At 39.7% G+C, this 12,334-nt stretch overlaps 1 protein-coding gene across 1 annotated transcript in view; it reads left to right on the top strand.

Annotated features, from left to right (window-relative positions):
- Window positions 1–12,334, top strand: part of DTNA (dystrobrevin alpha) — a 161,380-nt gene that overhangs the window by 34,077 nt on the left and 114,969 nt on the right. Inside the window, exon 2 of the mRNA XM_047087002.1 lies at window positions 2,938–3,005. Coding sequence (XP_046942958.1) covers window positions 2,939–3,005 — 67 coding nt within the window. The 5' untranslated portion in view covers window position 2,938. The remainder of the gene's footprint in view (window positions 1–2,937; window positions 3,006–12,334) is intronic.

The following is a 12,334-nucleotide window of genomic DNA, read 5'->3' as shown; positions in this document are numbered from 1 at the left end:
TGATCGGAGTTAAATTGGAAACTAAGGAGCACGGTGGTGGTCCTTGCCTATTTGATTCATAAGCTGACTGTCCATAAGTCCCTCTGTGGCATCCCTGTAAGCTATAAACTAGCAGGCCTCCCCTTGTTCCCGTGATGACTGTGGTCAATGGGTAGGAAGCGTGTATTCTCAATTTGATCTAATGGTGCTGCTTCCCAGGAAACTTTAGGGGTCAATTGAGAGATGTGTTACTTTCTTTTTACATTTTTAATTATATTCCACACACTTTCCGTTATTTCACACTACTGAGTTTCTGCTTCTTGTCCTCATAGGGTAAGCATTTTACTTCCAAGTGAGAATTAATTCCTATTATGTAACTAATGATGGTTCTTTTACGAGTTAATTAATCACAGAATGATGATGAACAGACCAAAAGGTGACACCAGTGTAGTCTACATCTATTTGCAACTTCTATTTCCTCAGATAAGATTTTGCTTTACAATGTATGGCCCTAGGTCCTAATAGATGTAAATTAATTTCTCTCATTTCAAGTAATTTCTGAAACCAGTGTAATCTGAACTGAACTCTTCTGTGAGTCGCTTTTGGGAAATATAGGTGAAGGTCTGTTTCATGGAGAGCAAACTTAGCTCTTACTGTTTTTCCTCTATTTTTGTTCCATTCTTTTTTTTTTTTTTTCAAAAATACTAACTGGACCTATCATTTACTGGTTGGATTTTGCTAAGCACTGTGAAGGATTTAGAATTTTTGAAGTTACTGCCTTCAAAGGCCTTACAGAGAGACACAAAAAGCTAATTAGGAAAGAGATGTCGCAAACAGTACCGATGGCGGGATTCAGGAAGTAAGCACTGTGAGTTTGGTGCCTAGTCTTCCTTTCCCCCATATTTTCCATCAGAACTTTCCAGCCTGCCATTCTTTGTGATTTATTTTTAAAGGTTCTTTTCATCTCATTTCAACATACAGACAGATGCAGGAACGTATCGTTGGTTCTATCCCCTGTCTCTCTATTGCTCCGGTTCGGTTTCTAAGCTCTTGAAATAAAGATTGGAAGCTGTATCCAGACTATTTTGTGAGTGTAAGATTATTATCTACCCACTTCCTCTGGAGTAAAGGAGATGGGGTTATATGAATCAGGAAGGGTGTGTCTTTCTCCAGATCTCTATATATCCACCATACTTGCATATTTAAAATCATAAAAAGAAAGTACCTGTGTTCAGCAGTGAATTTTTACCAAATTGAAGACACTTCATTAATAACTCCACTCTTTTCCAATTAGTATTTAGGCCAGACCCCGGTTACATCATCACCCATCATGAATGGGAGCACGCTCCTCCCTTAACTCTGTAAACCAAGGCTGTTCCATGTCCTTCTTTCCCTTCCTGGCAGTAGGCAAATAACCCTTCCATCATAGAAACAGCTGGTGAGGCTGTTTGACCAGTTTGACTGACATCACTTTGGTTGTCACCACTAATATTTTCTTTTACTCTCGGGTGAGTTATTTGTGCACAGCCCCATTATCTTTTGAGCCATCTTCTACAACCTAGTTCTGTTAAATTTACCCTCAGGTAGTCAGTGGCTCTCACACTCACCTATCTATCCACTTCTATGCCTATAATTACTTCTTTGTGGTTTCATTGCTTCTATGCTTTTGTATCCCCGCCCCCCACTAGAGTATAAACACTTGAGGGACAGGAACTCTGTCTGACTTGATCACTGTATACCCAGAACTTAATGTGATTCCTGAAGTACAGAAGGCACTCAATAAAGATTTATCAAGTGAATTTTCAGCATTGAGAAAAAAGGGATAGCAAGCAGGCTGTGGAGGTTCAGAGGAAAGGCACCAAACCCAGCCAATCTTAGAGAGTTAGGAAGAATTTCAGAGCAAGACCCACCTAAACCAAGAGCTGATGGGTTATTGCAGATTAGCTAGGCACAGAGAGAGAGAAATCCAGACCAAAAAATAGCATAGACAGAGAAAGAGCAGGGTCCATTAAAGGGAGGCAAAAAGATCAGCTGTGCCTTCTGTTTACCATGCCTGAGAATCAAAACATGTTAGTATATGTGTATATTCATTGAGTGTATGAGAGAGGAAACTTTAGTTTTTAAAAGTTTCAGTATAATAAAAAATCAACTCCACCAACCTATAAAACCTTTACTATTTAGCCCAAAGTCCTCTAAAGTCTATTGGGCTAAACAACATTTCCATTAACTTTTCTCATTATCTTCTTTTTCCTCAAGTCAAATTTTAATTTTTAAATATTTTTTTATTGTGTGTCTTAACTGTTGGCATTTTCCTAGTACTTTTTAAATGGTTACTGCAGACAGTGGTATGGTTAAGTAGAGAGATGTGAACCTAACCACCTTGCATGAAATTATTACGTACAGAAAAACTGTTGCAGGTTCCAGACACTCAAATGGGAGATCAATATTTGGAAAATGACCTCCTTGTAAACTGAGATTTGAGGTGCATGGGGACAACCTCCTGCAGAATATGGCGGAAGGCAAACTGGTCTGGAGTCCAAATGTCTACGCCATTCACTTTGAGACTCTCGATCTCATCATTTGTCGAATGGAATCCATAATATCTGTTCTATATTCTTTGTAGGGATTCCCAAAACTGAAAGAGAAACTATATGTGAAATGAGTCACCTAACAGATGGCAGATGGTTGTATTCAGTTTTGCACAAGGTCATCTGCTATTGTGGTTATTTTTATGTTAGCAAATAAACATTTTATACCCCTCCAACAATTACAACAACATCGCGTATGGGAAAATATGCGTGGCAATTTAAATTGGTGAAAGTAAAGCTATACTTTTTAAATACACAGTTTTAAATAGTTTGTGTGTGTGGCATAACTATAGCAAGTGTGTTTACATAGAAATGGTTGTTTGCCTCATTAGCAGGAGGGTAATAACATTATAACCATTTTGTCCCATAGAATGATTGAAGATAGTGGGAAAAGAGGAAATACCATGGCAGAAAGAAGACAGCTGTTTGCAGAGATGAGTAAGTATGGAATTTTTAAGGAACACCACGTAGTTTCCATTGAATCCTCACAGAAAGACTGGAAATAACCATTTAATCCTTATGGCACTTGTGCTTGTCCTTAAAACCCTAAATTCTTTGTATAAAATGTACATTTAGGCATTTTTGCTTCCTATCAGGTAAGAGTTAAACTAGTCAGTGAATCATCATAATGTATTACTGGAGTGTATGTTTTCTATGAAGGAGAAAGTTTCGTTGAGCCGAACGCGTGTATACCCACACACAGACACGTGATAACCACTATTTAGTGTTGGCATTAATACAGTACACAAAATTTTAAAGTCTGTGTTCATGCCCCCTCATTATCACAGCATCTGGCATATTGTAGGCACTAGATATAATTCGTGAAACGAATTATTGAACGTCTTAACTGCAATATGATAGCACATGTCCATGTTGGAAAAAAGAGAACTTGACATGGTGGGGGCACCCACCTCAAATTACATTTTATAAAGAAAAAAGTACAATTCCCTTATTGTCTTTTTATCTCTCCTTCCCTGCACAGGGAATAAGGATGAGCAGACATGAGTTGTAAGCCTTTCTCTCTGAGAAGGCTCTAGACAAAATTAGGTTTCCACTGAAGATTGGAACTGATTTGGCAAGAATGAGGGTCGGGAGCAGATAAAGGAAAGTCCCAGATAATAAGATTCATATTTTCCTTTATCATTTCCCAATAATCTGGAGGCACCGAGACCGCATCAGAACTAACAAAAAGGAAAGAAAATTAAAATTGATGTGAGAAATCTCAATCATGCTCCTTGCTTTTTTCCACTTTCAGAGACACGTCTGAAGTGCCTGAGAGAATTGCAGCCATGACCTTCCAATTTCCTAGGCCATATTTGGTCCTGTATATTCACTTCTGGCATGGCCGGTCACCTGGAGTTGTGACCTTTGTTGATGCAAATCTAACAGAGGAAGGAACCTAATTATTGCTGCTCATCTACACAAAATGCAAAGCAACACAGGTGTCCTTCCACACCATAGATTCTTAGACTGAAAGTCAGGAGCCACATACATTATGGGCCAGTGGTTTGTCAGAAAAAGAAAACTATATTAAAATTTAACATAACGAACCGGTAAAGCCTTGGAGGAAAGCTTTGAATATCCTTGTTACATTAAAGATGTACCAGCCAACACACTGCAAGAATTCTAAAAATGTGCTTATTTGATGCTTTTGTAAATACTCATGTAAGTTTAAGTCCCCTGTCACAGTTCCTCCTGGGGCAATTCTACCTGGGGCAATTCCTGGCACAAATACATATGTCACTAATGTCTTCCGTGTTAAAGTTGTCTGAATCAAAGGATGATGGACATAAGTTTTGCAGCCACAGAAACAGAAAAACTCTAAGTTTTTCAAGTGAGCGAGACAGGAAAACTGCATTCGTTCCCAAATTGTAACTTTATCTTTTCATAGAAACTTCTCAAGGTTGTCATGCATCGTGCACTTTATTAAATCGTTTTTTTTTATTTTTTAAGTTTATTTATTTATTCTGAGAGAGACAGTGTGAGTGGGGCACGGACAGAGAGAGAGAGAGGGAGAAAGAGAACGCCAAGCAGACTCCTCACTGTCAGCACAGAGCTCAACGCATGACCTGAGCCAAAACCAAGAGTCAGGTGCTTCACTGACTGAGCCACCCAGGCACCCCTTAAATCATTTTATGAGTTCTCCTGATTAGTGATCAGAATTGTTAAGCAAGCCACACAAAGATGTATCTTTTTTCCTTGAGTATGCTAAATAATAGACTCAGATGTTGGCCAAAAACAGGTAAACATATCTGACCTTAACAATGCTTTCGTGAGCATTATATTTAGATCAACACTAAGTAGGACATGTCCACAGCAAGATTCTGCCAGATAAGACAACTGGCTGATTTCAAAGGGAAGAATTGATTTCGATAGATAGATTGTCAAACAAAAGAGAAAGGTGATCTCACTGAGAATGTGTGAAATAGTTGAAAAATAACATGGGTTACCCCAGCAACTCTCTCTGAAGGACTGCAAACAAAGACAAGGAAGCTATTAACAGGGAAGACTGACCTCAGGCCTTGGAAAGTAAGTTCCTCCAAGAATCTGTGAGGGAGCTAAAAAAGGAGAAAATTGTAAATCTGGTCAGCTGAATATTTTCTAGAAATAATTATTTTTTAAACAGCAAAAGAAAGTGCCAAAGAGATTTTTGTTTCGGAAATTACAAATGCCAAAGAAAAATTGCATGTGAAGGTGTTAAGGCAGGGAAGACTTAATTCAAGACTATTGCAATGCAGTCAAGACTATCACACGAGAGAAGGGAGATTGAACTCAACTCCCTGGAAGGCAGGAGGGTTTTTAAATGCCAGAGTGAGCTAGTAGCGAGCTACTGCTAAAGTCCTAAAGATTATTCGTGGGGAAGGTGATCAGTTGTGTTTGCCAGTTGTCCCAATCAGGAGGTTAAGCTTCTACCCTCCACAGAGACTGAGAGATCTGCTCCAATGATTGCATTTCAAAGGTTTGGTTCCCAGGTCCTTAAGAAAGATATTTCTGGGATGTAAACCTGTCGAGAGGCTAGGAGATTACTTCTCCAAGGGGCAGACACAGAATTTACAATGAAAAGTTTTCTAAAGTAAATGCTCTAAGAAAAGGAGCTCAGAGGCTTAGAGTCAGGAAGAAGCCTGTCTGAAATTTAGTCAGGCTCAGGGAAATGTTAAGGCATCTTAGCCTTACAAAGGCCAGAGAACAAAGGACATAGCGAACAGAGAACAATAATTGATAAGAATAACTGGTAAGAAATTTAGGCAAATTCAGGTGATTACAGCACGTATGCATTAAACATCTACTCTGAGCTCATAACCACAGGCCTCAGAAGCAAAAAGAAATGGCAAAGAAATGAAATTAAGGATAGCGTGGACTCACATATAAGCAAAAAAAGACTAGCCTTGTCTTAAAAAAAAAAAAAAGCAAAACGAAACACTAACTCTGTGGCCACCAACTTCGATTAAAGAAATTCTAGACAGGTTGCCCTTAACCAAAAATTCCCTTCAGTATAATGCCCTAATTATCAGTTTATTTGGTACCTTAGATTAAAACTAAAAAGACTAGTTAAATGTAAATGTCATCCTCACCTTGGCTTTTCAGCCATCAAATAAGTTTATCAGATTGGCTTTTAGCAGAATAAATTGTTCTTGGAATTAAATCACCTTCTCTTTTTCTGCTCTCAGAGGACATCACTCGGCCTTATATGACACTTACTTATGAACTTGTCAGTCATTGTTGTGAATGCTTCCTAAGGTAGCTTAAGGAAGGTAAACCATAGACTTTTACCTTCAAATCCATTCTCTTTAGATGCTGAATAAATGTTGGTTTAAAAGCCTACAGGGCACAGGATAGGTAGGTTTTAATGAGAGGAGAGTGATTGGAAGACATTCCTTCAGAATAAGGAAGGCTATCTAACAGGATAAGGAAGGGCCTGAGGAGAAATCACAATGATACCACTGGCCTCTGCTCGGAGGAGCGATGGAAAATCAAATGGAGGCAAGTGTAGGTACTTGGAAAGCACCCGAATCCTTCAAAGGCAAATAGTTCTTCAGGAAGTAGACTACAAGTCAGCACGTGGCTAATGGGAATGGAACCTACAGCATGATTTTGCAATGCACACTGTGACTTTTAGGAAAATTGATTTCAAAAATTGAAAACAACGACACGAATGAGCCCACTGCTATGAGCCCACCATACACACCACTATAGGCCATGGTGGACTATTTCCACTTCTTCTTCATTTCTCTTGCTCTTCAGCCTCTTTAAGATGTTAATACCATGGGTCACCATCCTGGAAATACTCTCTGATGTCACCACCCAAGTCTGGTCTCCTGCTGATTTTGACCACTGCCGTTCTCTTTTTCTGTCTCTTAGCAGATCCCAGACACCCTGAAGCCAGATCATACCAAAGCTTTGTTCTTGAACAAGTCCCTCCATATACAATTTTACTTTCTCTCAAGGCTTCACCTTTATTGTCATGGCTCCCAAGTTTCAAGGAGTCCTTCAAAACCACATCCATGTTCTCCTGAACCATCTTATCCAGAATAGTCAGCATATAAAGTCAGTGTCCCTCCAGCCTTGCTTCCTCACTGTCAAGCCTTCTACTAATGAAACAACTTGAGGTGGGCTCACCATTTATTCCACTAACAGTGCCCATGGCTGTATGCAGAGTCTTCTCTTGGAAGAATATTCCCAGTCTTGGCCCAGTTAAGACAAATTGCTACATTTTATGTTTGTTGGTAATTCTGAGAATGTATTCCATAGTCAGGAGTTCCATATCTGTATCTCCAACTGCCGCTGATACCTCCACTTGGACATCCACAAGCATCTCAATCCATGTAAGCCCAAAACTGAACTCTTCATTCACGCACCTGCAAACCTATGCCTCCTGTTTGTACCTTGGCTCAGAGAGGGCCTCCCCACCCCACTAAGTGTCCTAAGAGAGAAATTTGACCATTATCCTTGACCCCCTAGCTCCTTTACCTCTCTCTCACTCTCTCTCTACTTCACACACACACACACACACACACACACAATCACCAAGCATGGAAGAGTTCAGACATGGAATCTTCATAGGCTTCATCTTTATTCTGTAAATATTTGTTGAGCAAATTTGAAAAATGAATGAGATATTTAATTATCTTAATGACTTTATAAAAGGCTTTATAATGAGCTATCAAAACATGAAAGGCAAAATATACTTTAATTGTGTGAAACTATTTAGAATGTAATAAAACTAGGGGCACCTGGCTGGCTCAGTCGATTAAGTGTCGGACTTCAGCTCAGGTCATGATCTCATGGTTCATGGGTTCAAGCCCCACGTCGGGCTCTTGCCGACAACTCAGAGCCTAGAGTCTGCTTCGGATTCTGTCTCCCTCACTCTCCGCCCTTCCCCCACTCACACTGTGTCTGTCTCTCAAAACAAATAATTACAAAAATTTTAAAAATTATTAGAATGTAATAAAACTAAAGCCAAGAAGTAGGTAAGATAGGTTGGTTGGTTGGTTGGTTGGTTGGTTGGTTGGTTGGATAAATAGATAGATGGACGAATGGAGGGAAAGAATGTAAGAGGTAGGAGGAAGGAAGAGAGGGAGAGAAGGAGGAAAGGAAGGACAGAGAGGAAGAGCAGAGAAAAATCTTGAAAGGAAGAACAAAAAAAAGGAAAAACAGGATTTGTAGGAGATAACAGTGTGATCAATCAGAATTTCTTAACTGCATCTTTGTTTTTGTCTTTATCACCTTCTTCCAAGTATGACGTGGATATAAGAGATTGGAAGACAAGATACAAGAGCATCAAATTGCCTTAAGTGGATTAGCTTTAAATGTTCATTATGAAAAGTTTCAAAAATATAAAGAAGTGGAGACAGTAATATTCATCTCTGCCCTTAATTATTTAGCCCCAGTCCCTTCTGTATAATTATGAAGCAAATCTAAGGTATTATTTAAATGAGTTGAATCTGCATGTTTTAAAGAATTATATCCCAGTGATACAATAATACAGGGAAAAATATCATCCATTTTTTTCAGAAATAATGAGACCATTGCAAAAAAATTAAAAATAGGGAAATGCTATACTCATTTTTTATTAAGAAGGAAGAATATGGCTTCTTGAGAGTCTAGGGTATGAACTTGTAGGTTTTATGATAAGATGGATTCATTTTCAGGTCATGGAAAAAATATAGTGCTAATCCTAGACATTTCAACATGCTAAGAACAAGGATTGCTCTATTGACTTCTTTATGCATTTATTCAAATTCTATCTTTTTTATAAAGGAATTAAGTCAGCTAATTTCCCTTTTTAATAAGGCTTCTAGACTGCTAGCTCAGGAAAATACTATAGCATAAAAATGAACCTTAATTCAACAAGATACTGACAAAGTCTCTTATGTTGTGCATGTGTTGGAGATGTGAGTCAGTTTGCCATACAATTAGGTTGATTTATAGGTGGTGTTGTGACCATATCTGCAGGAATAAGCAATGGGTCAATCAACTTGGAAGGCAGCCTCTAGTAGCATACTAGAAGAGTCTATGTGTGGCCCTGTTCAGGTGCTTGGTTTTAACCAATAACTTGGACACAGAAGACCTGCAACTACTCCCAAGGCAAACTACAAACTTACAGACTTTCAAGAAGAGACTACCCCTGTAAAACTGAATTAAGTTTCTGGTTTATTGGGGGTGGGACAAATAAATATTTTAAACAAGGGGGATAAGCAGAGCAAGAGCCTGTGCAGCGTGTCTCAGCTCAGCGTTTTTGGGTCCCAGAATCCAGATGGGTCCTGTGGTTGCCACTTACATGGTCTGTGCAAGGTGCATCCCCTTTGAACTTCAGCCAGGAAGAACTTCTACAAATAGGAAACATCTAGAGACCCTCAGACCCCTTCCTGATTCTTGAACAAAAAGAGGGTCAGTTAAGTCCACATCATGATAGGGCAGGGGAGAACAGTCAGTGCACTCCCGTCCCTAAGCATCATCATTACTACATGTAGGAGAGGTGCACCTTTGCCAAATTGCCCCTAGAGCCTCTATGAGAGGGAGGTGCAGAGGAGCTAGTATTTCTGTCCTCAGAGGATAAAGTTTTGCTGGAACTAAGACATTTAATTGTCTGCTGCATCACAGCCCTTTTATACCTGCGGATTATCATTATTCTTAAAGAATTCACGCAACTCATCTATGTCCCTAATGTCTTCTTTTAAAGGATTATTTTCAGATACTGAGACTCTCTTGACTGTTGAGCCAAGCTCAGCATCAGTAAAAGTACATCCTCATCAGGGGAAAAGGCAGATTTAGTGTTCAGGTATTTCTGATAGTCTCTCTGTCTCTGGTTATCCAGAACCCTAGAGAATTAAGTTTCTAAATGAGCCTCTCAGATTTACAGAGGACACAAAACTGGGAAGGCCTTTGGAAATGCCAGTGGCAAAATCAAAATTTTTAAAACTGTCAGAACAATTACAAGCATGAGATAAAAATTAAAAGAAACTAACCAGATAGATATGAAGTCCTATCTTCAGCCTCCAAATAAGCATTTAATTTGAAAATAGAAAAGATGTGATCATATGTAAATACATATGATTTTTTTCAGCTTTTTTTTTAACGTTTATTTATTTTGGGGACAGAGAGAGACAGAGCATGAACGGGGGAGGGGCAGAGAGAGAGGGAGACACAGAATCGGAAACAGGCTCCAGGCTCCGAGCCATCAGCCCAGAGCCTGACGCGGGGCTCGAACTCACGGACCGCGAGATCGTGACCTGGCTGAAGTCGGACCCTTAACCGACTACGCCACCCAGGTGCCCCTAAGCTTTTTAATGAAAAGAACTAGAGGAACGAGCCATTTATTTTTTAAAATTGCATTCGTGGGGTGCCTGGGTGGCTCAGTCAGTTGAGCGTCCCAGCTCTTGATTTTGGCTCAGGTCATGAACCTGAGGTCTTGGGATCGAGCCCAACATCAGGCTCCGTGTTGAGCATGGAGCCTGCTTAAAATTCTCTCTCTCTCTGTCTGTCTCTCTCTCTCTCCTTCTGCCCCTCTCTCCCATTTTCTCTCTCTCTCTCTGTAAAATAAAAAAAAAATTAATTGCATTCATAATTGTCCCTATCAAAACTGGTCATGATTGCTTTCTATATATTCTATACAGAGGAGGCAAATTTGGGTTAATTTTGTATATCTCACTTCAATGAGATATGAGCCATCCATAGAGCAGAAGGACCAGAATGGATGAAGGTCTCAAAACTGTCTGATGATAATAGAGAATAATGATAGCAACATCCACGTATTGAAGCCCTATTGTAGGCCTCACTCTGTGATAGACATTGTGCATGCAATGGTTATGGAGTTGAACGGCTCCAATGTCAAAAGGTCAAGAGGTTATGTCCCCCGCCAAACTTTAAACTCCACAAGGGCAGGGGCTTTTCTACATAACCTTCAGATGGTAATGAAGATGCTAATCAAGGTGCTTCCCAATGTGTAAATTATCAAGTGGCTAGAAGCAAACCTTCTGTGTCTCCAGAAGGGAAATCACATCAAGTGGATTGAACTTATCAGGAGGCAAATTAAAGCTCAAATATAAAAAAGAAATTTCTATCACTTATTGTTGCTAAGGAAATGTACAGGAAACCTTTTTAGGAGTCCCACCTGCTAGTAGGTGCTCACTATATACAAGCTTCAGAGGTTACCAGCTGGTAAAGCTGATGCTGTTATCTCCATATACATGAAGAAATCAGAGACCAAGTAAAAACTTGTCAAAGTTCACATAACTGGGAAATGACAGATTAAGGTTTACTCTAAAGCTCATTTATTTTCACAAGTGATAATCATTCCTGTCATTGGAAATAATCTTCTATGGCCATTGTCTACCTGTCCCGCTCTTGAGAACATTCTCCGTTTAGGAGAATTCCTGCACTGGGTGAGGGTTAAGCCCTCTCTCTTTGGTTCTTCAGGAACTCAGTATCAATGAGCCTGTTTGTCAAGTAATCAACTCTCATAAGAATGAATGTTTAATGATCTGCCTCATAAAACTATAAAGCAATAGGAGTATTGGTATCATTTGTGAATGAATCTAAAGAGATCAGTTTGAATCAAGGGAATGTTGATGCTCTCAGTGCAGGACACGTGCTAATTCATCCCGAGTTTGATTAGAAAAGCACTTAATTGGCCTCCCAATATAATTACTTCTAGGCCAGCTCATTTACTTGCTGCCCTATTATATTTTGAAGCATTCATGTAGCACTTTTACTGGTGAAGTTCAATATATGTCAAAAATAGCTCTCTGCCTTTATATCTGTTATGAACCATAAACAGGGCTTAACGAATGCCAAATATTGAGAAGCAGAAAAGAACAGACATTTGTTGAAAGTCTGCTTTGTCTTAGACACAGTCTAGAGATGAGCCCATTCAGAGAAGGGTGGGAGGACCACCAGGATCTCTGGTGTGAATGGGACAAAGAGCCCATCTGCAGGGCATTGTGTGGAGACTCGCCCAAGCCGGGCAGAGGTCCTGGGTAGAGGGTGGTGGGAAATACCGTTGGGTAGGTGGCATGGGAAGAGCTTGGATTGGATTCTGAGCAGAACATTCAGACCTGGTGCTGTGAGCGTCAGAAACCATGCTGGATTCTTGAGAGGAAGAGTAGAATGAGGAAAGTAGTTGAAGAATATGGGGAACACGTACTTCTATGTTAGAGAGGAAACGGAAGCTCCGGTATAAAAAAGAGTAGTGGTTGTTTTTAGAAAGTCTCCTGTGAGGTTGACAGGCAGGTTTGCAGGATAGACCCTAGTAATACTAATGAATACTT

Source organism: Lynx rufus, unplaced genomic scaffold (genome assembly GCF_022079265.1).
Source record: "Lynx rufus isolate CCGP_SWC_20201006 ecotype Redwood Valley unplaced genomic scaffold, mLynRuf1.p SCAF_22, whole genome shotgun sequence".
Taxonomy (NCBI): Eukaryota; Metazoa; Chordata; class Mammalia; order Carnivora; family Felidae; genus Lynx; species Lynx rufus.
Note: the sequence above shows the minus strand (reverse complement) of the source record. Positions and strands in the feature narration are given on the sequence as shown.